The sequence below is a fragment of the Mauremys reevesii genome, linkage group 3 (genome assembly GCF_016161935.1).
Source record: "Mauremys reevesii isolate NIE-2019 linkage group 3, ASM1616193v1, whole genome shotgun sequence".
In the NCBI taxonomy this organism is placed as follows: domain Eukaryota; kingdom Metazoa; phylum Chordata; order Testudines; family Geoemydidae; genus Mauremys; species Mauremys reevesii.
This window is the reverse complement of record NC_052625.1, coordinates 44,877,561-44,905,435: the sequence shown is the minus strand read 5'-3', so window position 1 is coordinate 44,905,435 and position 27,875 is coordinate 44,877,561. Positions and strand designations below refer to the sequence as shown.

Here is a 27,875-nt window from a genome sequence, read left to right as displayed (position 1 = left end):
TAGTCCTAGCCTTCACAACCTCCTCAGGTAAGGAGTTCCACAAGTTGACTGTGCGTTGCGTGAAGAAGAACTTCCTTTTATTTGTTTTAAACCTGCTGCCTATTAATTTCATTTGGTGACCCCTAGTTCTTGTATTATGGGAATAAGTAAATAACTTTTCCTTATCCACTTTCTCAACATCACTCATGATTTTATATACCTCTATCATGTCCCCCCTTAGTCTTCTCTTTTCCAAACTGAAGAGTCCTAGCCTCTTTAATCTTTCCTCATCTGGGACCCTCTCTAAACCCCTAATCATTTTAGTTGCTCTTTTCTGAACCTTTTCTAGTGCTAGAATATCTTTTTTGAGGTGAGGAGACCACATCTGTACACAGTATTCGAGGTGTGGGCGTACCATGGATTTATATAAGGGCAATAATATATTCTCAGTCTTATTCTCTATCCCCGTTTAATGATTCCTAACATCCTGTTTGCTTTTTGACCGCCTCTGCACATTGCGTGGACATCTTCAGAGAACTATCCACGATGACTCCAAGATCTTTTCCTGACTCGTTGTAGCTAAATTAGCCCCCATCATATTGTATGTATAGTTGGGGTTATTTTTTCCAATGTGCATTACTTTACATTTATCCACATTAAATTTCATTTGCCATTTTGTTGCCCAATCACTTAGTTTTGTGAGATCTTTTTGAAGTTCTTCACAATCTGCTTTGGTCTTAACTATCTTGAGTAGTTTAGTATCATCTGCAAACTTTGCCACCTCACTGTTTACCCCTTTCTCCAGATCATTTATGAATAAATTGAATAGGATTGGTCCCAGGACTGACCCTTGGGGAACACCACTAGTTACCCCTCTCCATTCTGAGAATTTACCATTAATTCCTACCCTTTGTTCCCTGTCCTTTAACCAGTTCTCAATCCAAGAAAGGACCTTTCCTTTTATCCCATGACAGCTTAATTTACGTAAGAGCCTTTGGTGAGGGACCTTGTCAAAGGCTTTCTGGAAATCTAAGTACACTATGTCCACCGGATCCCCCTTGTCCACATGTTTGTTGACCCCTTCAAAGAACTCTTTGAAGACCCGGCACACCACTTCTGAAAGGTTGCCAACCCCTGTGTTAGGGTCCACACAGGTTATACAATGTCTACCTCAGCTCCACACCATTAGAGAAGATGGCTTTGCTGTGTCACCATAACAAGGCACTCACAGTGGCAGGAGACATTTTATTACTGATTTCTTACTGAAAAATTCCTAGGTTTTACAAAAGCTATTTGGTTTTTACTGCTTTTCACATGAACTTTGGACCACACAAGTACACGAGAATATTTACTATGTTAAGAAAACACAATAAATTAGGTAGACTAATTAACATAAACACATCTAAGTGTAAACACAAGGGTGTCAAAGTAAGCCACTGCAGTGGAAGATACAGACATGTACATACTGTTAATGTACAGGTCATGAAATAAACTGCAGCATTAACTGCTTTTAGAATCAGAACTGGAAGGGACCTCAAGAGGTCATCTAGTCCAGTCCCCTGCAGTCAAGGCAGGATTAAGTATTATCTAGACCATCCCTGACAGGTGTCTGTCCAACCTGCTCTTAAAAAGGCCCCAATGATGGAGATTCCACCACATCCCTGGGCAATTTATTCCAGTGCTTAACCACTCTGACAGTTCGGAAGTTTTTCCTAATGTCCAACCTAAACTGCCCTTGCTGCAATTTAAGCCCATTGCATCTTGTCCTATCCTCAGAGGTTAAGAACAACAATTTTTCTCCCTCCTCCTTGTAACAACATTTTATGTACTTGAAAACTGTTATGTCCCCTCTGAGTTTTCTCTTCTTCAGACTAAACAAACTGAAGTTTTTCAATCTTCTCTCATAGGTCATGTTTTCTAGACCTTTAATCATTTTTGTTGCTCTACTCTGGACTTTCTCCAGTTTGTCCACATCTTTCCTGAAATGTGGTGCCCAGAACTGGACACAATACTCCAGTTGAGGCCTAATCAGTGCAGAGTAGAGTGGAAGAATTACTTCTCGTGTCTTGCGTACAATACTCCTACTAATACATCCCAGAATGATGTTTGCTTTTTTTTGCAACAGAGTTACACTGTTGATTCATATTTAGCTTGTGATCCACTATGACTCCCAGATCCCTTTCTGCAGTACTCCTTCCTAGGTAGTCATTTCCCATTTTGTATGTGTGCAACTGATTGTTCCTTCCTAAGTGGAGTACTTTGCATTTGTCCTTATTGAATTTCATCCTATTTACTTCAGATCATTTCTCCACTGTCCAGATAATTTTGAATTTTAATCCTATACTCCAGAGGGCTTGCAACCCCTCCCAGCTTGGTATCGTCCGAAAACTTTGTAAGTGTACTCTCTCTGCCATTATTTAAATCACTGATGAAGATATTGAACAGAGTCAGACCCAGAACCGACCGCAGGACCCCACTCGTTATGCCCTTCCAGCATGACTGTGAACCATTGATAACTACTCTCTGGGAACGATTTTCCAACCAGTCTGCACCCACCTTATAGTAGCTCCACCTAGGTTGTATTTCCCTAGTTTGTTTATGAGGTCACCTGAGACAGTACCAAAAGCCTTACAAAAGTCAAGATATACCACATCTACTGCTTCCCCACCATCCACAAGGCTTGTTACCCTGTCAAAGAAAGCTATCAGGTTGATTTGACACGATTTGTTCTTAACAAATCTACGCTGACTGTCATTTATCACCTTATCTTCTAGGTATTTGCAAATTGATTGCTTAATTATTTGCTCCCTTATCTTTCCGGGTACAGAGGGTAAGCTGTCTGGCCTGTAATTCCCCAGGTTGTCCTTATTTCCCTTTTTATAGATGGGCACCATATTTACCCTTTTCCAGTCTTCTGGAATGTCTCCCGTCTTCCATGACTTTTCAAAGATAATTGCTAATGGCTCAGATATCTCCTCAGTCAACTCCTTGAGTATTTTAGGATGCATTTCATCAGGCCCTGGCGATCTGAAGACATCTAACTTGTCTAAGTAATTTTTGACTTGTTCTTTCCTTATTTTAGACTCTGATCCTACCTCATTTTCACTGGCATTCATTATATTAGATGTCCCATCGCCACCAACCTTCTTGATGAAAACCGAAACAAAGAAGTCATTAAGCACCTCTGCCATTTCCACGTTTTCTGTTATTGTCTTTCCCCCCTCATTGAGTAACAGGCCTACTCTGTCCTTGGTCTTTCTTTTGCTTCTAATGTATTTGTAGAATTTTTTGTTTCCTTTTATGTCCCTAGCTAGTTTGATCTCGTTTCGTGCCTTGGCTTTTCTAATTTTGTCCCTACATACTTATTTGTTTATATTCATCCCTTGTAATCTGGCTGAGTTTCCACTTTTTGTAGGACTCTTTTTTGAGTTTTAGATCATTGAAGATATCTTGGTTAAGACAGGGTGGTCTCTTGCCATACTTCCTATCTTTCCTATGCAGTGGGATAGTTTGCTCTTGTGCCCTTAATAATGTCTCTTTGAAAAACTGCCAACTGTCTTCAATTGTTTTTCCCCTTAAGACTTGCTTCCCATGGGATTTTACCTACCAACTTTCTCAGTTTGCTAAAGTCTGCCTTCTTGAATCCATTGTCTTTATTGTGCTGTTCTCCCTCCTACCATTCCTTAGAATCGTGAACTCTATCATTTCATGGTCACTTTCACCCAAGTTGCCTCCACTTTCAAATGCTCAACCAGTTCTACCTTATTTGTCAAAATCAAATCTAGAATAGCCTCTCCCCTAGTAGCTTTCTCCACTCTTTTGCTTTCAACACTCTTACTTTTCTCTATTTGTTGCCTTTCTATCCCCCCTCCAGCTCCCCTAATATTTGCAGAAAATTAACTTCGCAATTTTCTGGGGAATGATTTTCACCTGTTTTTTTATTTTTTGTTATAAACATTGATAAATTCCCTGAAAATTTTAAACAAAATAAAAAACTAAAAACTTATAAGCAAATGAAGAAAGTCTTATCATGGAAAGTCTTACACAATCTTAACTATAAACACTGATACCAGCTCACCTTGTAATAACCTAGAATGCATATCTAATTTAGGTCACTATGAGCCACTGGAAGGGAAAATATTTTAAATCCCTGTTACCTTTGTCAAATTCACTAAAGGCCTGAGCCCGCACCAGTGAAGGTGATGGGAGTTTTACCATTTTGTGGCCACATGCAAAACACGGTGAGGATGCAGGGGAGCAAGGCTATGGGGGAAGTCTACATCCTGCGATCTTTACCTCTCCATCCCCCACACACTGGGAGACCTATTCACACAGGTTTCAGAGTAGCAGCCGTGTTAGTCTCTGTCCACAAAAAGAACAGGAGTACAAGTAATCCTATTCACACAGTGAAGCAAAGAAGATATGAGTATCATCATTACCAGGAGGCATTGGAGATGGATTGGCCATGCGCTTCGGATGGAAATTGATTCCATCACCAGAATAGCTATAAGATGGATACCTGAAGGCAAGCAAAAATGAGGCTGCCCCAAAACAGCAAAGAGATGTGGAAGTTGAGCTGAAAAACTCGGGGTACAGCTGGGGAACCACTGAAAGACTTGCCAGAAACAGACAGGAGTGGAGGAGCTTCCTCACTGCCTTAAACGCCAGACACATAATGCGTACTAACTAAGGCTGCATGTCTGTCACGGAGGTCACGTGACCTCTGTGACTTCTGCAGCAACCGGTGCGGCTGGCTCCAGGGCTGCCCAAGCACATCAGGCAGCCCCCGGGCAAGCAGCACTGGCCGCTGCTGAGGCAGTTTGGGTGTGGGAGGGGGCTCAGCGCTGGGGAAGGAGGTTGGGGTGTGGGGAAGCTCCACAGAAGCTGCTGGCATGTCCCTACAGCTCCTAAGTGGAGGAGCCAGGGGGCTCCGTATGCTGCACATGCTTGCAGGTGCCACCACGAGCGCTCCCACTGGCTGTGGTTCCCAGCCAACGGGAGCTGCAGAGCCAGAGCTCATGGCAGGGGCAACGCAGGGAGCCCCCCTGGCCTTCCCTCCCCCTAGAAGCTGCAGGCACACCTGGAGCCGAGTAGGGAGCTTGCCAGCTCTGCCAAACCTTCCCCCCACCCAGCACTAGTGGGGGTTCCAGACCACCCCCAGTCCCTGCAGTGCCCCCTTGACCACCACCCCAGAGCACCCACGGTCCCCCAGCCCAAGTGTTAGTTAGGGGAATATAGTACAAGTTATGGACAGGTCACAGGCCATGAATATTTGTTTACTGCCTGTGACCTGTCCATGACTTTTACTAAAAATACCCGCGACTAAAACGTAGCCTTAGTACTAACGAACTAACTCTTATGGTGGGGTAAGAAGACTTTCAGCTGAATTTCTACAAGACTGAAATTACCAGCTCCTCTCATGAATTATCTAGTCATCCTGGCAAGACTTCTGAGGCTCACCAAAGTACAATCCCAGTCTGTTCGTCCTGAACTGGTTCATCAGACCAGGACTACAGCTGGTGAGAATGAAGACTTCTACTTGAGTTTAGGAGCATGAATGGGGCAGACCCTCTTGCCTACCCCGAGCATCCCACCTCCATATGGCGTCCCCCACAGAAACAACACATGACGGTTTGAGATGTGGAGTCACGGATGTGCGCAGGGAATGGGGGTAATCAGTTCTTAAAGGGATTTCACAGAGCTAATACCTAAGTAGCCTAGCACACGAAGGCGAGCCTTGATGCAAGGATGGCTCGACTCAGGACTGGATGACAGTTTGCCCCAGGCTCACGCTCAGACCACAAGCCCTGCCTACATCTCCACATGACTCTCATCCCCCACCATCTTCTTCCCCTCCCCCCGCAATCCCTGATGCTGCAGTATTATAGTGCTATTTGTTATAGTATTTATTTTCTCTGCTTTTTGTTTGGGAAAATGATAATCACAGTTATTTAACATAAAGCTAACCAGACCTTCCACCCCATTACAAGTATCAACTAAAGCTTGTTTCTCCATTACTTTTTCTTCAATGCTTACCTAACTTTCACTGGATTAGTGAAAAATTCTATTAAAAATGGAACCATGCTGTACATATTTGAAACGAGTCTCTGTAAGTTACTTGGTGATGTTACCTCAATTTTGTTCTTTGATGTGGTTTGTTTAGGTACTTGCCATATTGGATTATAAGGGACAGACAATTTAGCTTCTATAACATTTATTTAGTTTAAAAGAAATACATCAATCAAAGCCTCCATTAAATTATAATGAGCCTCTAACACCCATGTGCCCTTGAAAACTTCAGAAGAGATGCTGGATCAGAGCAGTCAGGTTTCTGATGCAATGCCAGCATTGAAATTACTAACTAGTTTAGATTTTCCCCTATGTAGGCCTGCCACACTCACCTGCAAGGAAAAACCTCATTAGTTTGTGGGGAGGACGCACAAAAACAGTGTCATAACAAGGGCCAGTGGAGCGAGGCACTTGCCTCAGGCACACAAAGCCGAGGGGCGCAGAAAGCGGTGGAGGGAAAAAAAAAAAGCCGCTGGCACAGAGATATTTATAACCTAGGTGATCTCTCCCTCCCCACCCCCACCTGCCACCCCCACGCCTCCCCCAAGTGTCCCACCGGCCCACCTTGTTCCCTCCCCACCTTCCCAGCCCCAGAGCAGAGCAGCTCCATGCTGCCTCCCTGCAGCCACTGCTGCCACAGGGTCCTAATGCCCCCGAACTTCACTGCCAGGACAGACTGACTGAGCCTGCCCTTCCCCCTCAGACCCTTTCATTTTCCAATGGGACCATCCAGCAGCAAAGGGGGCACCCCTCCCGCAGTCACCACTCCTGCCCCATGCTGGGCAAGAAGGTAGCCCCATCCCTCACCCCCAGCGATGCTACAGTCAGGGGCAACAGCAGGGGAGGAGGCGCATGCAGCATCTCCCGGTACCCACCACAGGGGAAGTGAGGGAGATTCCTGGACCTGAGAGGGGCTCTAGGAGCCAATGCAGTGACAGTGGTGGGGGTGAGGGTGCTGCTGGGGGAGCAGGAATGGGGGGCTCCTCCCCCAGAGCTTGCTGCTGCCAACAGGGAAAGGGCTGGGGGGAGTCCTCCTCTCTGGCCCCTGTCCCGGAGCAGCCTGCCTGCACCCCAAACTCATCCCCAGCCCTGCCCCACCCCAGAGCCCACACCCCCAGTCAGAGCTTTCACCCCCCCCAGTCAGAGCTTTCACCCCCCCACCGCACCCTCAATCCTCTGCCCGAGCCCTGAGCCCCTCCAGTACCCCAAACACCTCATCCCCAGTTCCAGCCAGAGCCTTCATCCCCCCCCCCCCCACCCCAACCCTCTGCCCCAGCCCTGAGCCCCTCCCATTCCCATTCCCAGCCCTCACTCCCCACACTCCTACATGGGCGGGTGAGGGGGCGGGTTCTGGGCACCACCAAAATTTCTACAAACCTGAACTCCCAGCATTCTCAGGACACATGCTGATCCCTAATGGCCACTGCTGATATCCAGCACCTCCCTCCTCTCTTAAGCTGTGAGTCCCTCTCTGGATTGGAACTGGACTGGAACCAAAGACCATCTTGGAAGCAACATTACCAGCCCAAGCAGTCAAAAATCATGAGTTGACCCCCCAAAAATCACAGACTCTACCGCCACTGCTTCATTCATTCTCCAGCGGCAATTCGGCAGCTGACCCTTCCCTTTGAGAAGGACTGAGGGACCCGCCGTGGAATTGCAGCCGAAGAGCTGGCCCTGGGGGAGGGCACAATTTTATATTCTTGCCTCGGGCTTAAAAATACCTAGTTACAGCTCTGCACAAAAAAGCACTGGATTTTAAATCTCGCCTTCTTGTGATAAAGGATGTTGCTGTGTGCGTATCACTGGAAAATCTCTCTTGGGTCTTAAATTTCCTCAACAACATCAACTCTGTCTGCTATAGTGCAGAAGCGAGCACGCAAAAATACAACATTATCCAAGTGTGTCCCGTCCCCGTCCCTCCCATAGGCGCCTTCTGAAATTTTCCCCAATTTCAACCAGATTCTTCTCTTCTTCTCCTTCTATCTGGATTTCCTTCTCTTCTTCCTTAACCTTGATTTCTCCCTTCTAAACCATGGATTTGTGGCTGCTGCACTGATGAACACTGACCTACATAGGCGGCAGGTTTGTATAATTTTTGGTGGGGCCCAAAATGGTGGTGCCCCCCCCACTCACGCCCTGTAAGCCGATATAAAATGAAGCTACAACGCGTCAGTGCCACAAGATTACAAGGTTGGAGAAGGGGTAGGGGGTTCCAGGGGCCAGTCAAGGGACAAGGAGCAGGGGGGGTTGGATGGGGCAGAGGTTCGGAGGGGCAGTCAGGGGCAGGGGCAGCTCTAGGCACCAGCAAAACAAGCTGGTGCCTAGGGCGGCAAAATCTAGGGGGCGGCAAAAGGCTGGGGCCCCAGTTCATCCTGCCGCTGCGAGCCGAGGAGCGGCCCGTCCCCTGCCGCCGGGGGTGGGCGGTAGGCTGGGCCGGCGGACCTGCCGCAGTCATGCCTGCGGGAGGTCCACCGGAGCCCCGGGAGGACTGGACCTGCCGCAGGCATGACTGCGGAGGGGGCGCTCGTCCCATGGCTCGGCTGGACCTCCCGCAGGCATGACAGCGGCAGCTCAAGCGGAGCCGCCGGACCCGCAAACCGTCCGCAGCCGCGGGAGGTCCAGCCGAGCCACGCGGGACCAGCAGTCCCTCTGCAGTCATGCCCGCGGGAGGTCCGCTGCTCCGGGGCGCTTCCCTCGCATGACTGCTTGGGGCGGCCAAAAAGATAGAGCCGCCCCTGGTCAGGGGACAGGCAGCAATTGGATAGGCATGGGAGTCCTGGGGGTTTATCAGGGGACAGGTAGGGGGTGGGGTCCTGGGGGAAAGTTGGGTGGGGTCTCAGGCGGGGGCAGTTGGGGACACGGAGAAGGGAGGCGGAGATAGGGGCGGGGGTCCCAAGGGGCAGTTAGCGGCAGTTGTCTCGGGAGTGGGTCACGGGGGACAAGGACCAGGGGTGCTTCGATAGGGGGTGGGGGTCCTGGGGGGGACGTTGGGGCAGGGGTCTGGGGAGGGGGCAATCAGCGGCCAGGGGCTGGGATTCAAAGGGCTCTGAGCTGCTGGCAGCCGCGGGCAGCCCAGAGCCCTCCGATTCCCAGCCGCGGCTGAGATTTAAAGGGCTCTGGGCTCCCCGGCGTTGCAGGCAGCCCGGAGCCCTCTGATTCCCAGCCGCGGCTGAGATTTAAAGGGCTCTGGGCTCCCCGCTGCTGCCGGCAGCCCAGAGCCTTTTAAATCCCAGCCGCGGCCGGGAATCAGAGGGCTCTGGGCTCCCTGCCGCAGCGGGCAGCCCAGAGCCCTCTGATTCCCAGCCGCGGCTGCGATTTAAAGGGCTCTGGGCTCCCCGCGGTTGCAGGCAACCCAGAGCCCTCTGATTCCCAGCCGCGGCTGAGATTTAAAGGGGCAAAACCTAGCTCCAAATATTGGTGGAGCAGAGCCCCTGATTTTGAATATTCCTGGGGCTTTAGCTCCACGAGTCCATATAAGTTGGCGCCCATGCTAACCTACCCCCCTTCCCCCACGACTCAAGCTGGCATTTCCTTTTTTAAAAGAAGGGCGCAAACCTGACTCCCACCTTCCTACACAGCCCATCCTCTCCCCCCCCCCCGGATATTTTGCTCCCTTTCCCCATTCGCTCTCTCCCCCCGTCTGCTCACCTGGTTGCCCAGCACGGCCACAGCGCAGGCAGTGGACACCTCCTTGGGCCCAAACCAGACAGCGGCGATGCGGGAGGGCAGCCCCAGGATGAAGACCTGGGCCACCGCGCACACGGTCTGGGCCAGCAGGGTGAGCGGGTAGAGCTCCTGCCGGACGCTGGCACACTTCAGCCAGGCGCCCAGGCAGTTGAGGCCGGAGCCCAGCAGGGCGGTGAGGCGGAGGCCGCGGGTGTCCAGCAGCCAGGTGGCCGGCAGGATGAGCGGCACGTAGGCCACCATGTAGACCAGGGAGAGCCAGTCCACGCGGGTGTAGGAGGCGCGGTAGAAGTGCACGAAGACGCTGCTCAGGATGCTGTACTGGATCCACTGGAAGGCGTTCACCAGCGAGTAGAGGCTGAACACGGCCAGCACCGCCAGCCTGCGCCAGGAGAGCCGGATGGGCGCCCGCGCCGCGCCCGGGCCCGAGCCAGGCAGCATGGCCTGCGCCTCCGGGAGCGCCCCAGCATCCGCCCCGGCCGCGGGGCTGCCGCGCTCGGCCTCCTTCCCCGGGAGGAAGCCATTGGGCTGCGGCGGGGGCCCCGCCAGCATTTCCCCCTCCTCATCTTCCTCCTCCGCCCCGTCCCCAGCCATGGCCGCGCCCTCCCCGCCCAGCGTCCCGCGCCGCTCGCGCAGCCCCGGCCCCGGCCCCGGCTCGCAGGGGAAGCGGGCACAGATGCCCGGCGGGGACAGTCCCTGCACCGGTCCGGGCGCACGCGGCTCCGGCGCAGCCCGGCAGGCTCCCCAAAGCCGACTGTCCAATCACCGGAGAGGGGCGGAGCTCCTGCGCCATCCTTTCGCCCTCCCGCTTCCTCTGCCGGAGGCCACGTGCTCTCCCAGGTGCCCGCGGCCGGGCCTGAGCCCGGGGCTGGGGAGAGGGGCTCCCCACGTGGGGAAGCCGGGAGCCCGGCAGGGAGGTAGGATCCTGCCCCCCACAGGACAAGGGGGAGGATCCAGCCGCCCTACCCTGGCAGCAGGAGGACTCCCCAAAGAAAGGAGCCCCTCCCCGCGTGCTAACGGTCTCTGCCCCAAGGGGAAGATGGAAGTGATGGGGAGAGGATCCAGCTCCTCTCACCCCCGCAACGACCACTTCTCTAGAGGGAGCCAGAGCCCAGAAAATGTGGAGAGAGGAGCCAGGGGCCTTTCCCTGCTGAACACCCTCTGAATTGGGGGAGCCAGAGCCCAGATGGGGATGGGGGAAAGTGCCAACCCCACTTGCCTGCCGGCAGAGCTACTGTCTAGGAGAGCCCATGCTCAGGAACAGGTGGGAGATGCACATCAGCAAGGGTACCCATTGTGAACTAACTGATTCATGTGGACCTGCTGGTGCACACTGAAAGTTCTGTGGTGCACATTAATGTAATCCTGTTTCAAACTGTAGTGTATATCCTGCCTGACTAGCAGTGAAGAAAGTCCAACCCACAGGCTTTCTCAGCCTCCCTGCCCCATCCAGGAAGATTGCAGTAGTGATGGAGAGAATCCAAGCCTTTTGCCCCTGCAGGAGCCCTCTCCCATCAGGGGAGACAGGTTCAGGGTCTACCCCCCTGCCCTCTTGCTCCCTTTGGGGAACTAGAGCCCCAGAGATGAGAGAAGGCATTCCCTCTATACACTGAGCCAGAGCCCAGCTAGAGAGATGTAGGATAGTCCTGTAAGATGATCTCCCTAAGACGCAGAGCCAGAGGTCAAAAAGCAAGGAACCACACCCATTGTTTTATAGCACCCTTCCCTGCAAGAGGAGACAGCTTCATTCCCTCACACTAGTATTGCCAATCCCAAGCTTTCAAAAACCATGAGTCAGGGCTCATCTACATGGTGCCACACTAATTAGGTTGTAACTCCCAATGTGTACTAGCCCACATGGACCCTGCTGGCACGCACTGAAAGAGCCCTACTGCATGTTAACGTAGTACAGTTTGAAACAGGATTACATTAATGCGCACCACAGAACTTTCCGTGTGCGCCAGCAGGGTCCATGTGATTCAGTTAGTGCACAACATATTGGTGTGCATTAGAATTTATATCCCTCCCAGCTATGCATAGAGCCCTGCACAGATAAAAAAAATTTGGATCCGCATCTGAGATAATTAACTTGTGTCTGACCCGTGAACTGCACTCCCCTTTTTATATGCACCAGCATCCTTATCTCATAATCTCACTATTCAGAGCCCTGCACGGATACAAAAATTTGGATCAGTGATCAGCAAAGATGGTAAACAATGCATCCGCAGATGCAGCTATCCACGGATATAAAGTGGCTATTTGCGGATTTGCAGGGCTCTAGCTATGTGGACTAATGCACCGTGTAGACAAGCCCTCAGAAAAAAATTTTTTTTCAAAAGCCTTTAGCAAGAAGTTTCCCATCCCCAAAGTGTATGTGATAATTTCACATTCAAAATACAACCTTAACAATACATACATGCAAGCCAGTGTGCTGGCTGCTCAGAGCAGGATGCTGCTTACTTCTCTAAACCTTGGTAGGGCCAGCCTTCGCCATTCCTCTCCCTTGTCTTTCTCTTGTCTCCTTTCCCTACCTCCCTCTGCCTTCATTCACATTCTCCTCCCATGTTCCCAGACAGGACTCTCCCACACCTGCTCTCTCTATTCACCAGGCCTCAGACTTTTCCTCCTTTTACAGTTCCCTATTTTTACAGATTTTCCCTGTTTGCCACTCATTTCCCTACACTCTCCTTTCTATGTCCCCCATTTATCTGTAATTGCCAAGCCAACATCCCAGTCTCTTCCCCCTCCTCACACACAGGGGCAGCTCTAGCGTTTTGGCCGCTTCAAGCAGTCATGCGCGGGAGGCGCCCCGGAGCCGCGGGAGCAGCGGACCTCCCGCAGGCATGACTGCGGAGGGTCCGCTGGTCCCGCGTGGCTCGGCTGTACCCCCCGCGGCTGCGGACGGTTTGCGGACGAGCTGCCGCAGTCATGCCTGCGGGAGGTCCAGCCGAGCCGCGGGACGAGCGCCCCCTCTGCAGTCATGCCTGCGGCCAGGGGCGGCTCTAGACCCCAGCGCGCCAAGCAGGCGCTTGGGGCGGCCGTTTCCCGGGGGGGCGGCATTTGGCTCCGGTGGAGCTCCTGCCGGCATGCCTGCAGCAGGTCCACCGGAGCCCGGGATGAGCGGACCTGCCGCAGGTATGACTGCGGCGGGTCCCGTCTTCCCGCGGCTCCGGTTGAGCTCCCGCAGGCATGACTGCGGCAGGTCCGCTCGTCCCGGGCTCCGGTGGACCTGCCGCAGGCATGCCGGCAGGAGCTCAACCGGAGCCGCGGGAAGAGGGGACCCGCCGCGGGACCGGGGAAGGGCGGCGCAGCGCTCCGCGCTGCTTGGGGCAGCCTACTTTCTAGAGCCGCCCCTGCCTGCGGCAGGTCCGGTCATCCTGGGGCTCCGGTGGACCTCCCGCAGGCATGACTGCGGCAGGTCCGCCGGACCAGCCTGCCGCCCCCCCTCGGCGGCAGGGGACGCCCCCTAGATTTGGCCGCCCTAGGCACCAGCTTGTTTTGCTGGTGCCTAGAGCCGCCCCTGCTCACACAGTCACTGCCATCTTCCCTGAGTGCAACCTGACTTCATTGTTACTGAAAACAGTGGGAGTTGGTGGCCATCGTTACTATGGGCAGCCTCAATTCCCCCATGCAAAGATAAATGGTGGCCATTTTGACTGAAGGCCTTTTGGCTTTAGCCCTAGTCAAACAAGTAGGAAATAGCAGCCATTTTTAATAAGGAAAAGTTCACAAGTTTGATGACAACAAATGGGAAATTTAAAAAATATGCAAAGCCAACCTAGGGTGACCAGATGTCCCGATTGTATAGGGACAGTCCCGATATTTGGGGCTTTTTCTTATAATGGCACCTATTACCCCCCATCCTGATTTTTCACACTTTCTATCTGGTCACTCTAAACCAACCACACATCATCATGGCAAATCCCAAAGTGATGCAGCCTCCTTGCAGATCAAGTGCAACCCATATTGATCTCTAGCTCACTCCTTAAGGTAAACAGGCTGGATATTCAGTTGATATCCATCACTGACAATGCTTCAGCAACCTTGTCACAGGGCTCCTGACCTACAGCTGGAGATAGAGCACAGGAGGAAAGGGGAAAGAAGTCAACTTCTCCACCTTCCAAAGAACTCTCTTGAACAGGGAGAGCTGTCTGCCCTGCTAGTGACACAGGAAAAGTGACAATATAGCCAGGGAATGCCCTGGCCATTCTGCTGGAACTGTGATGGAAAGTTCTAGAGATATTGTTTGCTCCAGCCCTGCTGCTGGGTCTTCAGAGAATCCTCCATGGGCATGTCTAGGAAAGAGAGTTTCTAGGGAGAATCCTCATATTGAATACCCAGTGTTTAAACATTTGTAAAGCTGTTAATTCCTGTCTATTAGATGCTAAGTGGTATTTTAAAAAGTGTGACTTCAAACATGCTAGCTAATGTTTTAAAAACGACTCCTTTTTTCCTGGTCTAAACAGGGCCTATATGGGCTGTGCATGAGGATGACTGACAAAAGTCTGGGGAACAGGGATGGCCCATCCATATAGGTGAACTAGGCAGTCGCCTAGGATGCCAAGTTAAATGGGCCGCCAAATTCGAGGAAAAAAATCAAATGAAAAAAAAATTAAAAAGAAAAAAATACAAATAAAATAACTATGTCATTATTTCAATTCCCATGTGCCTACGGAGGGAATATGAATTATAATTCATCTACATTTCTAAGAATTTATTAATATGTCACATCTTTTATTTACTGCAAAAATAAATAATATTTTAGCAATTTTTTTCCAATTTGCAATGTAGGGTCAAGATGACCCTCTCCACAGTTTTGATAAGCAATAACTCAACCACAGTGAAACACATCCACCAGCGGCAAGAGCTGCAATGCTAGTGACACCTAACTCAAATATACATCACGGTCGCATAGCCAGAAATTCATGTAGAGTGGAGATATCATGAGTTGATACATGTCAAATGGTCATTTTAACACACGTTGCAGGTAGATTGTTAAGAATCAAGTGAATACTGTGGAAAATTGTGTTTCTTGATGCCAAAGAATAAAGAATAATGTCTTTCAGCATTATAAATCCAAATTGTCACTACGTCTACACTACGGGACTATTCCGAATTTGCATAAACCGGTTTTGTAAAACAGATTTTATAAAATCGAGTGTGCGTGGCCACACTAAACACATTAAATCGGTGGTGTGCGTCCACGGTCCGAGGCTAGCGTCGATTTCTGGAGCATTGCACTGTGGGTAGCTACTCCGTAGCTATCCCATAGTTCCCGCAGCCTCCCCCGCCCCTTGGCATTTCCGGGTTGAGATCCCAGTGCCTGATGGGGCAAAAATCATTTTCGCGGGTGGTTCTGGGTACAGCCTCACCCCTCCCTCCCTCCCTGACAGCGGCAGACAACCGTTTCGCGCCCTTTTTGCTTGGTGAACCGTGCAGACGCCATAGCACAGCAAGCATGGACCCTGCTCAGCTCCATACCGCAATCGTGGATGTTTTAAACACCTCGCGCACTCTCGTGCAGTATATGCTGAACCAGGACCTTCGAACCGAGGCGAGTAAGAGGCGGATACGGCAGCGCGATGACAGTGATGAGGACGTGGACACAGAATTATCTCAAACCGGGCCCCGGCGCTTTGGAGATCCTGATGGTAATGGGGCAGATTCTATCCATTGAACGCCGATTTTGGGCCTGGGAAACAAGCACTGACTGGTGGGACCGCATTGTGTTGCAGGTGTGGGACGATTCCCAGTGGCTGCGAAACTTTCGCATGCGTAAGGGCACTTTCATGGAACTTTGTGACTTGCTTGCCCCTGCCCTGAAACGCCATAATACCAAGATGAGAGCAGCCCTCACAGTAGAGAAGCGAGTGGCGATAGCCCTGTGGAAGCTTGCAACACCAGACAGCTACCGGTCAGTCGGGAATCAATTTGGAGTTGGAAAATCTACTGTGGGGGCTGCTGTGATGCAAGTAGCCAAAGCAATCACTAAGCTGCTGCTACGAAAGGTTGTGACTCTGGGAAACGTGCAGGCCATAGTGGATGGCTTTGCTGCAATGGGATTCCCTAACTGTGGGGGGGCGATAGATGGAACCCATATCCCTATCTTGGCACCGCAGCACCAGGGCACCCAGTACGTAAACCGGAAGGGTACTTTTCAATGGTGCTGCAAGCACTGGTGGATCACAAGGACGTTTCACAAACATCCACGTGGGATGGCCAGGGAGGGTTCATGATGCTCGCGTATTCAGAAGCACTACTCTGTTTAAACGGCTGCAGCAAGGGACTTACTTCCCAGACCAGAAAATAACAGTTGGGGATGTTGAAATGCCTGTCGTTATCCTGGGGGACCCAGCCTACCCCTTGATGCCATGGCTCATGAAGCCATACACAGGCAGCCTGGACAGTGGTCAGGATCTGTTCAATTACAGGCTGAGCAAGTGCAGAATGGTGGTGGAATGTGCATTTGGCCGTTTAAAGGCTCGCTGGCGCACATTACTGACTCGCTCAGACCTCAGCCAAACCAATGTCCCCTATGTTATTGCTGCTTGCTGTATTCTCCACAATCTCTGTGAGAGTAAGGGGAGACCTTTATGGCGGGGTGGGAGGCTGAGGCAAATCACCTGGCCGCTGATTACGCGCAGCCAGACACCAGGGAGATTAGAAGAGCACACCAGGAAGCGGTGCGCATCAGAGAAGCTTTGAAAACGAGCTTCATCAATGGCCAGGGTACAGTGTGACTGCTGTGTTTGTTGATGAACACCCAACCCCTTGATTGACTCAGTCCCTGTAAGCAACTCCCCTCCCCTTCGAGTACAGCTTACTTATGCAAATAAAGTCACTCTCATTTAAAAGCATTAATTCTTTATTTTTTCATTATACAAAGAGGGAGAGAAGTAAGGGTGTGCTTTGGGAGGAGGAAAGGAGGGATGGAGAAGGCCATTAAAAAAAAATTCAGAGTAACGGCATCCTTCTGGTTGGGCTGTCCACGGGGGTGGAGTGGGCGGGTGCACGGAGCCTCCCCCCACGCGTTCTTACACGTCTGGGTGAGGAGGCTAAGGAACATGGTGAGGGGGGAGGGTGGTTATACAGGGGCTGCAGCGGCACTCTGTGATCCTGCTGCCGTTCCTGAAGCTCCACAAGACGCCGGAGCATGTCAGTTTGATCACGCAGCAGCCCCAGAGTTGCATCCCGCCACCGCTGATCTTCCTGCCGCCACCGCTGATTTTCCTGCCGGTCTTCCTGCCGCCACCTCTCATCTCGGTTGTCCCTCCTGTCCTCACATTCATCCCTCCTGTCCTCACGTTCACTGGCCTCTTTCCTGTAATTTGAAACCACGTCCTTCCACTCATTCAGATGAGCTCTTTCATTGCGTGTAACTTCCATAATATCTGAGAACATCTCATCTCGTCTTCTTTTCCTCCGCCTTATCTGTGCTAGCCTTTGGGATGGAGGAGGGACGCTTGAAAAATTTGCAGCTGCATGAGGGAGATAAATATTTAGAAAGATACATTTTACAGAACAATGGTTATACTCTTTCACAGTGAAAAGCACTATTCACCTTACATAGCACATGTGATTTCCCTACAAGGTCGCATTTTTCATCTTAATAGTGACTGCTTGCATCTCTGGGGTTACAGATCTCACAGACACAGGTCCAGGCATCAGGATTCAGCTTGCATGCGGCCATGGTAAGCCACTGTCTCAGTGATTTACCCTCCCCCAACGCATGGCTAATACCACGCTAGCTCCTGCTAATCAACAACCTTCCTCCCCACCCACTGCTTCTCCGGTAGCTTGGGAAGATCGCCTCGCCGGTGACCAAACAGAAAAGATCATCGGCATTTCACCTCCCCTCCCCGCTCGCTACGTGCAGGAAAGTGTTTTTAAGCTGCTGCATTCCACGAACCCAGTAGAAAAATGGCCACCCCCCTTACTTAAATTCCTGATTTTTAACCAGGTTATCCTGAACGATATCACTTTGCTGAGGATAACAGAACAAGATAAAGAGCGGATGCTTCTTGAATGCCAGCAGTCCCCGGGACCAGACGCTGCGATGCTTTGCCACGCAATGATACCTGATTACTTGCTACATGCATGGCATGGTAAAGTGTCCTACCACGGTGGGCAGAACAAGGATGCCTTGCCCAGAAACCTTCTGCAAAGGCTTCTGGAGTACCTACAGGAGCGCTTCATCGAGATGTCCTCGAGGATTTCCTCTCAATCCCGGACATGTTAACAAACTTTTCTAAGTAACTATACTGTCTGCGAATGCATCCCAAGTCCTCAGGGCAAATCAATCATTAAAAAAGGCTTGCTTAAAAAACACTGTTTGCTATTTGCAAAGGTACACTCACCAGAGCTCCCTTCCAGGGCGTCATTCTCTGCAATAGTTGCTTGTGAGGGCTGGGAGCAGGGTAATTCCGTCAGGGTGATAAAAGCTCCTGGCTGCTGGGGGTCACGGAGTGCTGTGTGCTCTCTGCAGGTCTTCCTCTTCTTCTTCCTCTTCATCTTCCCCGTCTGCATAATCCTCAGACATGGCAGAGATTACAACCCCACCTCGGAATCCACAGTCAGGGTGGGGTACTTGTGGCGCAGCCCCTAAAATTGCATGCAGCTCAGCATAGAAGCGGCATGTTTTTCGACCTGCCCGGACCTTCCATTTGCTTCTTTGGTTTTCTGGTAGGCTTGTCTGAGCTCCTTAACTTTCACTCTGCACTGCACGGAGTCCCTGCTGTGGCCTTTAGCAGTCATAGCCTTAGAAATTCTTTCAAATACTTTTTCATTTCGTCTTTTGGAACGCAGTTCTGTTAGCACTGAATCCTCTCCCCATATAGCGATCAGATCCATTACCTCCCGAGCGGTCCATGCTGGGGCTCTTTTTCGATTCTCAGGAGACTGCATTGTTAACTGTGCTGATGAGCTGTGCGTGGTCACCTGTGCTGATGAGCTGTGCGTGGTCACCTGTGATGATGAGCTCTCCACGCTGTCGAAGCAGGAAATGAATTTCAAAAGTTCGCGGGGCTTTTCCTGTCTACCTGGCCAGTGCATCCGAGTTGAGAATGCTGTCCAGAGCGGTCAGTGGTGCACTGTGGGATAGCTCCCGGAGGCCAATACCGTCGATTGCGGCCACACTAACCCTATTCCGATATGTTAATACCGATATTAGCGCTACTCCTCTCGTCGGGCAGGAGTACAGAAACCGATTTAAAGAGCCATTAAAATCGATATAAGGTGCCTCCTAGTGTGGACGGTTGTGGCGTTAAATCGGTTTTACACTCGTAAAACCGATTTAAACGCCTAGTGTAGACCAGGCCTGTGAGTATCTTTAAGCGTTATTAAACCTTAGCATTGTTATCGGGCTACATAATTATGAACTTTTCTTTGTTATAACTGGTTCACATGTAATAAATAAATAAAAGAAAAGTAACAGCGTTAACATTTAATAGAGTATGAAAGTGATGATGTCACACTCCAAGAGGGTAACTGTGAGGAAGGGGATTACTTTCCAAACAACTGGTGTCAGGTTATAACATCAAAAAAGGTCATTTTGTTTCTGTGTAAACACTGTAACTAACTTTTAATAGGTAAGTGAGTATATGTTACTAATCATTGAACCTTTAAGCAGTGAAAAGACATGTTGGGATGGCTGCAATGTGGTTTAAATCGCCAACCATGTGGTGTGTCAGCCATCTTTAACCCTATAATGCTTGCAGCCAGGAGCACAGTACATAACAATATTCAAATGTCAGAAAGAGGAAAAAGAAAACCCTCAGGAGCTGAGTATTGTAAATGAAAGGCTGAGAAGGAAAAGGACCAAGAAAAACAGCAGGTATCCTTCCTGAAATATCTTCTCTTTAATCCAAATAAAGAGTCAGTTCACAGCATCCAGATGAAGGAATTTTACTTGGAGAGGAGGTTAGCTCACATCCACATGGAAGCAGTTTGGAACATCAAGATGAAGGTATATTACTTCGAGATGAGGGTAGCTCACATCCACAAAAAAACATTTTGGAAACTCATGATGGAAACTTACTTCTAGATGACGGCAGCTCACAGCATGGACAAATTTATTCACCTTCAGGGACACGTGCAGAAATTGAAGTAAATGAAGTAGAAGGGAAAAAGGATGAGGAAGTTACAAAGAAGTTACAGTATGGGACCCAGATTCATGGCCCAGATGTGATGACAGTGTGCGGGAAGTTCTCGTGGAAGATGGACCCGAACAAGTTCATTAATTTCCCTTCCCTAAGGATGGAAACAAAAGAAAATTGTCTGCTCAGCATTACAAGAGGAAACTCATTAATGGGGAAGAAATTCATCGAAACTGGTTACAATATTCAGTGTCGAAGGACTCTGTGTTTTGCTTTTGCTGCAAGTTGTTTAGAAATCAAGCAATTGGTACATCACTTACTGAAAATGGTTCGAAGGACTGGAAAAACATCTTCAATTCTCTCTTCACATGAAAGAAGTACAGAACATTTCGAATGTTTTCAAAATTGGAAAGAACTTGAATTACAATTGAAAAAAGGAAAAACTATCGATGAAGAAAATCTAAGTGTGATCAAGGAAAAAGAAGAATATCAGCAACAGATATTAGAGCATCTGATTGCTTTAGTGAGAGTTCTTGGTGGGCAAAATTTAGCATTCCGCAGCCGCTGTAGAAATGAAAAATTATACACTGAAGGTAATGGAAACTTTTTAAAATTTGTTGAATACCTAGCTTTGTTTGATTCAGTCATGAAGGAGCATCTACATAAAATAACTGATCATGAAACACAGGTTCATTACTTAGGAAAAAATATGCAGAATGAACTGATTCAAATCCTGGCAAATGCCATTAAAAAGAAAATTGTAGAAGCAGCCCATTCTGCATAATACTTTTCAATAATACTGGACTGTACACCAGATGTGAGTCATGTTGAACAAATGATGATGATTTGTTTTGTGGATATGGAAAAGTCTGCAGATGAAGATAATGTTGAAGTGCTCATAAAGGAACATTTTTGGGGTTTTGTACCACTGAAGGCGACGACTGGAGCATTTATCACTCAAACTATTCTACAAGAGCTTGAAACAATGTCATTATCTGTTGACAACTTACATGGCCAAGGCTATGATAATGGGAGTAATATGAAGGGTAAAGGCAAAGATGTGCAAAGAAAAAATGATGGAAATCAATCCTAGGGCCTTTTTTGTTCTTTGCAGTGCACATTCTCTGAATCTGGTTGTCAATGATGCTGCTAGATGCTCTTTGGAGGCAAGCAGTTTCTTTGACCTGGTGCAACGTGTTTATGTGTTTTTCTCCGGCTCAACACACCGTTGGGAGATTCTGACTCACCATGTGAATTCTCTAACTGTCAAATCGCTTAGTCAGACAAGATGGGAGAGTCACACTGATGCTTTGAAGCCTCTTCACTATGAACTTGGAAACATTTAAGACGCCCTAATTGAAATTTCTGATGATACTACCTTTACTGGATCATCTGGCAATATGGCACATTCAGATGCAGAAGCTCTTGCAAATGTCCTTTCCAGGTTCAAATTTTTGACTTCACTCATTTTATGGTATAATATCCTTTTAGAGATTAACCTCACCAGTAAGCAGCTTCAGGAAAAGAACTTGAACATACATTCTGCTATTCAAAAATTGCAGCAAACTAAAAATATTATGGAGGAATTCAGAAGTGATAAAGAGTTTGAAAGGTTTGGTAGATTCTCTCGAGCTTACTGAAGAAATAGACTTTCCGACAGAATTTGAACTGGAGCCAGTTCGCATTCGGCAAAAAAAACAACAGTTTTCATATGAAGGACAAGGCATACCCATTCAGAACCCAAAACAAAGGTTCAAAGTGAATTTCTACTTTGCAGTCCTTGATACTGCTATTCACTCAATTTCAACAGATGCAGCAGCTAGAATCAGTATTTGGCTTTCTATATGATCTCCACAGATTGCAAAAGAAAACAGCAAAACAGATAAGAGAATTTTGTATAAAACTGGAGTCGGCATTGACTAATGAAAATTCAAAAGACATTGATGCTACAGATTTGTGTAGTGAGCTTCAGGCTTTTTCAAGATGACTTAAGAAACATTCCACTCCTGAAGAAGTACTGAAGTTTGTTTGTGAAAATAAACTCACACACAGTTTTCCAAACATTTTTATTGCTCTACGCATTCTTTTAACTTTGCCAGTTTCCGTAGCTAGTGGGGAACATAGCTTCTCAAAGTTAAAATTGATAAAAACTTATCTGTGTTCAACAATGGTGCAAGAGAGACTTGTTGGACTTGCCACAATGTCAATAAAGCATGAAATAGCTGGGAAAATTGATCTAAAAGAACTAGTGACTGAATTTTCAAAACTTAAAGCAAGAAAAGTCATGTTTTAAGAGCACAGAGTGTTTTTTATTTGGAGTATTTTGTAAATACAGGTTAAAGTTCATTGAAGAGTATTCTTATTTCTTTCTATATTGGATGTGGTGGTAATGGCAGTTAAAGTAGAATAGCGTAATGGATGTATTTGGATTTGTAATAATAAAAATTATACTTAATACTGTAATGCATTTTTATTTGAAATCAGACTGAAATATCATCTAGCTGTCATGTACAAATCTATTCTGAAAATTTCATGTTTCTATTTTATCTGATCTCAGAAACATTGGTTGGAGAGATGGAAGGACGGACAAACTGAATAATTAAGCTTCTGTTTAAAAAAAAACCCAAAACTTAAAAAACATTAAAAGGAAAAAAGGGGCAAAATGTTTCCCAGTTTACCAAAAACTTCAGCCCAGATCTGCCCTTGGGGGTGGGTGGTGCTGATTGCATGGTTCGCCTAAGGTGTCAGTTGCTGGCAGCTCATCTAGTGTGGCCCCTGCTGGGGAATGTTGCCTACAACCCGCATATAACCTCAGCAGAAGAAGCACTGCATCCTCAGTGCTCTTGGCTGCAGCTACCCGTGCTGGTAGGGTGTGGTTCTTGGATCTGTACTCACTGACCTTCTAATCCCATCACCCCTTTGTGCTGTGCATTCCCCCATGGAGCACAACTGGATTATGCAAGGTGCATGGACTCCGATGCTGCCTACCTCAGTGTAGTGAAATTCATTGGCCTTTATTGGAGTTACAAGATTTGGCTCATTGTAGCTGCCATGCAGAAGTGAGAAAAGCTGGTCCTACCTGGTAATTTAAGGCATAGATGGGAGACATCAGTTGCGATGGAACCATGACCAGTTGAATTGTCAGTTGCTAGGCAATATGGATCTTCACCAACTGCCCCTTGTTCCAAAGTCCTTGGGCAAACATTCCTTTGTTTTTTCTCTCTACCACTGAAATTTGGCTTGGGCATCACATCCTCCCCCCCCCCCCCCCGGAAAATACAGCACTGCTGAGGCTCAGGTGTGTAGTGTTTTTATATTGTTAAGATATTATTATTGATAAGATATATATCTTAAGAGACTTTCACTTCCAGCCCCATTATTATTTGTTTGTATTGTCCTGGACCAGGATCCCAGTGGAATAGGGACTATACAAACACAGATTTAAAAAACAAACCCTACCCCAAGATGCTTAGGGAAAGTTAGGGTGTTTTGTTTTTTTTTAAACCAAGCTTGAGTAATGTTAGAAATTTTCGATAAGCTTTTCGGAGAGATCACAGAAGGCATTTTAATCAAATAATATTCTGTAAGCTACCTATGAGCTTTTTAGATGGGTCTAATAGTAACATTCTGTTTTAGACAAGAAACTATGTTCTTTGCAACAAATGTCCTTTAAGTTCTCACATTTTATGCACTGGCAGTTTTGACAAGATCAAGGATTTGAGCCTTGGTTTTTTGGCACTATTTAAATGTAGGTAATTATTACAGCTAGAATAGTTCTATGAATATATACTGCATTAAAAAAAGTTAACCCTCTGGCTACATTTGCTTTTCCAAAATACTCTAGCAAACTAGTTCTGGCATGGATGTTTGCTGACTCCATGCCTTTTTAGTGAATATTGGAAAATATCCAGAGGAAGGGAATTATGAATTCATAGAAAACAGGTATGCATCAGAAACCTTTAAAGATTATGGTCATCCAATCGTGGAGCAGAAAAAAATACCATGTGACCTATGTGTCCAATCAATCCTTAAATATTTTTTGAATATAAAATACAAATTGCTTGTAAATAAGCTACAAGCCAAGAATTTTTTAATGTTAAAATTTTCTCAAATTTATTTAATGATTAAGCTGCTCACCAACAATTCAGAAGAGGCAAAATTAACTAAATAAATGATTCAACACTAACAATTTGTCCAACTCTAGGAACTATATTCTGCCTAAATTTAACCTGCAGTTTCAATTGACCTTTTTGTATTTAGGAGACTCCATCTGAAGATTTTAAAGTATTATTAATTAATATGTTATTAGACTTCTAAGGCTTGATTCTAAACTCACTCTGGTTTTACAACAGTCTAACTCCACTGACTTCAGTGAAGATCTTCTTGAATTACTCCAGTGTAAATTAGATTAGAATCAGGCATCTTGTATTTTTTGTTGTTGTTGTTGTTGTTGTTCATTCCTAGGATAAGAAAATATGTAGTTGAATAGTTTATTTCTCTTTTTATCTGTAAAAAAGAGATACAGGGTAAATGTTTCAAATGTGCCTAAATAACTTAGGAGTCTAAGCCCCATTTTCAAATCAAAGACACTTTTGCCAGTATAAGCTGCGTCCACATTGGGAGTGCTTTGAGGGTATACCATACAAGTATACCTTCATCAGCAAAGCACTCATAGGCAATATCTACACTACAGAGCCTATGTCAGTATAGCTATGTCAACATAGCCTCCTAGTGTAGATGCAGCATATACTGACAGAAGGCCTTAGGTCTTGTCTTCACTTGCAAGCTATAACAGCAAATGCTTCTAGTGGAGACCTAGCTTATATAGCCAAAAGTGTGCTTTTGCCAATACAGCTTATACCAGTTTCCTGAATAATATAAGCTATACTGGCAAATGGACATTTTTACTGGTATAACTGCATCTGCAGTAGGGCTTTTGGTGGCATAGCAATGTCTATCAGGGTATGATTTTTTACCACACTAGTAACAGACATAGCTATGCCAGCAAAACTTGTAAGCATAGGCCAAGCCATAGGCTCCTAAATCACTTAAACTCATGAAAATTTTACTCACATATTTTAATCTGATTTAGCCAAATTCTGCCCTTGAATTTCTGTGTGTGGTTCTCATTGAAGTTTGGGGAGTCCCCTACGTTAACACAAGGACAAAATCTTTAGAGCTCAAGAAAATACGAGACCTGATTCTGCTCTGATTGGCTTTTCACCATTGTTACTCCACTGACTTCAGAGTTACTCCTGATTTACACCAGCAAAGTCAGAATCAGGCTGTTTGTCACTGTGGACACATCTTAAGTTTCACTTCCATGGCAAGCGAACAGAGCCAAATACTCTGTTTACGTGAGGATTTGTTTGCTTTTTTATTAGGAATTCTACTTATAAGAAAGACACCCACCTAGATACAATGGGTGACGCAGAGAAAAAGCGCCTGATTGAACTGAACATGACAAGGGAATCCTTGTGTATGGTGGAAGGAAAAAGTGACTCAACCTGGCTCAGACCTCAGAGGAGACACTTTCCTCAAAGTAATCGAAGTTCACTAGAGCCCTACAGAGAAAAAGAGCCTGAGCTCGACACTGGCAGGAGCTCCTGGACAGCACTCACTCCTCTTCACCACAAGGAGAGGAGGCACTTTCCAGAAAGAAGTAAGTTATATGAATTACAGAGAAGAAACACCTGGGGCCAAATTAATCCCTGGTGTAGCTCCATTGACCTCAGTGAATTTAGACCAGAGATTAATTTGACCCACTATGACCAATGGAATATGAGGTTACAGGATAAATGTCTTCAGACACTTCCTAAACACTGATGGAAAAAGCAGGAGCATTTATCTAATTATGCCAAGGCAAGATAAGACAGGGGCCTTGATTCTGACCTTGCACCAGTTTTACACTGATACGAGCAACCACAGGGAAAAATTAGTGGGTGTGGAACCTCCACCAGCACCAAGCTCCCCGCTCTGCCCCTTCCCTCCACGCTTACAAACCCCTCCTCTTCCCTCCCAGCGCTTCCAGAGTGACGCAAACAGCTGATTTGCGGCGTTCAAGCTCTGGAAGGGAGTGGGAGGACCTGGGCTAGCAGCTGGGACCCCGGGTGAGGGGCCAGTGGCTTGGACCTGGGGCCAGCATTGGAGCCCCCAGGCGGGGGACTACTCTGGGAGCAAAGTTTGGGGGTGCTGCAGCATCCCCTGCACCCCTATTTCCTGTGCCTATGGAGACCTGCTGGCACTCTGCATTGACCTCCTGTGGTATGGTACCGGCCAGGTCCCAAGGGTGCTGGACGAGAGAGGTTCAACCTGTTTAATTACACTTACTGAAATGGAGTTACTTCTTATTTACAGCAGCACGAAATGAGAATCAGACCCAAGAAATTTATTTCTGAGCAGGAGGCTGTTATCCAATGAGAAACTTTATTACATAATTTTATTTATAGGATATCATAAGCCCCTGATTTCCACAGCACTTCATTGGCCTTTTTTTTTTTTAAAAAAAAGGCCATAGTAAGGTGACCAGATGTCCTGATTTTATGGGAACAGCCAAATATTTGAGGCTTTGTCTTATACAGCCTCCACCCCCATCCTGATTTTTCACACTTGCTGTCTGGTCACCCTAAGCCACAGGTAGAAGATTTGTGTACCAAACTTAAATTCAAGTTGTGTTTTTGAAAAAGCAAAGCTACTTACTGTCTTTGGGCTAAATTCTGCCTCAGCTTGCATGGGTGTCAGTCAGACAGACCAGAATCTGACATGGGTGCTGGAACAATTTGTATAGTGGAGGTGCTGAAAGCCATTGGACCAGATTGTAAACCCTGTATACAATGGAAGCCACTTCAAGCCAGGGGGTGCTGCAGCACACACACCCCACCCACCCCCGCCGCACTCCTAGATCCAGCACCTATGGAATCGGGCCCTGTGCGTGTAAATGGTATCATACTTTGCTCTTCTGTAAGACCTTCCAAGAACTCAAAGCATTTTACAAATATGAGTGAGCTAAGCTTCACAACACCCCAGCGTGCAGTGGTGATATTGTGGGTGTTCTCTCCTCATGCCACCCCCAAGGCGGAAGTATTTCAGTGGCTGGTGAACTGATTTTAGTTCACTGCTACACTATGGACAGTAACTTTTATGTTACTATTTACGATTCTTTGGGATGAAATGGGTGCTGTTCCATAAATGATCACACCACAAGTAATATTTTCCTTTTCTGGGGTGGAGGAGAACAAAGCCTATTGGTTATTCACTGCCCGTACATTTCATTAACACAGAGTTGAGACTGACTGACAGTGCCTCCCTCGTCCCTTCTAGAACGATCAAGAGCACCTACACGTAAATCTCTGAAAACTAGGAAATAACTAGGTCTGGTACACACCACCCCCACCCCCAATCTTACCTCTGTTGTCAAGCAATGTCCCAACACACCAGGATCACACACACTAGCACTCTACCCTTACAGGTGCTCAAGAACACTTTGGGAACAGCTCTATACAACAGAGCATATACAACAGTGTCTAACACCTGTTTGTTAAGGCAAAACTCAAGTTAGGTCTGGTTTAGCAAACAGGAGTTCCCTACACTTGATCTATACCCAAATATAAAGTCTACACCACACAGATGACCCCAGACTTGCAATATGTTACTATCAGTTCACCCTTGCCTAAGGATTCCTTCTGAGCCATTGCCTTCGCTTACCCCTCACTAAGCCCCAGAGACACTGCTGTCATGCATGCCACCAGACTGCCGATAATCTCCGTGGCAAGCAGACATTTTGTGCACTTCTACTAATACAACCTACACAACTCAGCACTGAAATGATGCATGCTTGATCCTTCAAGGTACATGTACAGGGTACTCCTCATATCACAGTGACAGCTCTGGCAACCTGCTCCAAGTAATCTTTCTGCCATTCGGTACAGCCACAGCTAACAATGAATGGCAGTTGGAGTGCACGCAGATAAATGATGTAGTGAAGATCTATGGAACACAAGACAATGGCACATTGTTTTAGTCCTACTTTAGTTCTGGTAGTACCCT

At 47.5% G+C, this 27,875-nt stretch overlaps 1 protein-coding gene and 1 long non-coding RNA gene across 3 annotated transcripts in view; both read right to left on the bottom strand.

Moving 5' to 3' along the window:
• The window catches only part of FLVCR1 (FLVCR heme transporter 1), a 32,668-nt gene extending 22,324 nt beyond the window's left edge, over positions 1-10,344 (bottom strand). For both annotated transcript variants that reach the window (XM_039532794.1, XM_039532796.1), the window contains exon 1: positions 9,700-10,344. In XM_039532794.1, coding sequence (XP_039388728.1) covers positions 9,700-10,329 — 630 coding nt within the window. In that variant the 5' untranslated portion in view covers positions 10,330-10,344. The remainder of the gene's footprint in view (positions 1-9,699) is intronic.
• Positions 10,345-23,449: 13,105 nt separating this feature from the next.
• On the bottom strand, positions 23,450-27,758 carry LOC120402067. The gene is made up of 3 exons (XR_005596941.1): positions 27,637-27,758; positions 26,529-26,624; positions 23,450-24,289 (listed from the first exon to the last, which is right to left on the bottom strand). It is a non-coding gene; the product is annotated as an uncharacterized LOC120402067 (long non-coding RNA).
• Positions 27,759-27,875: the final 117 nt, after the last annotated feature.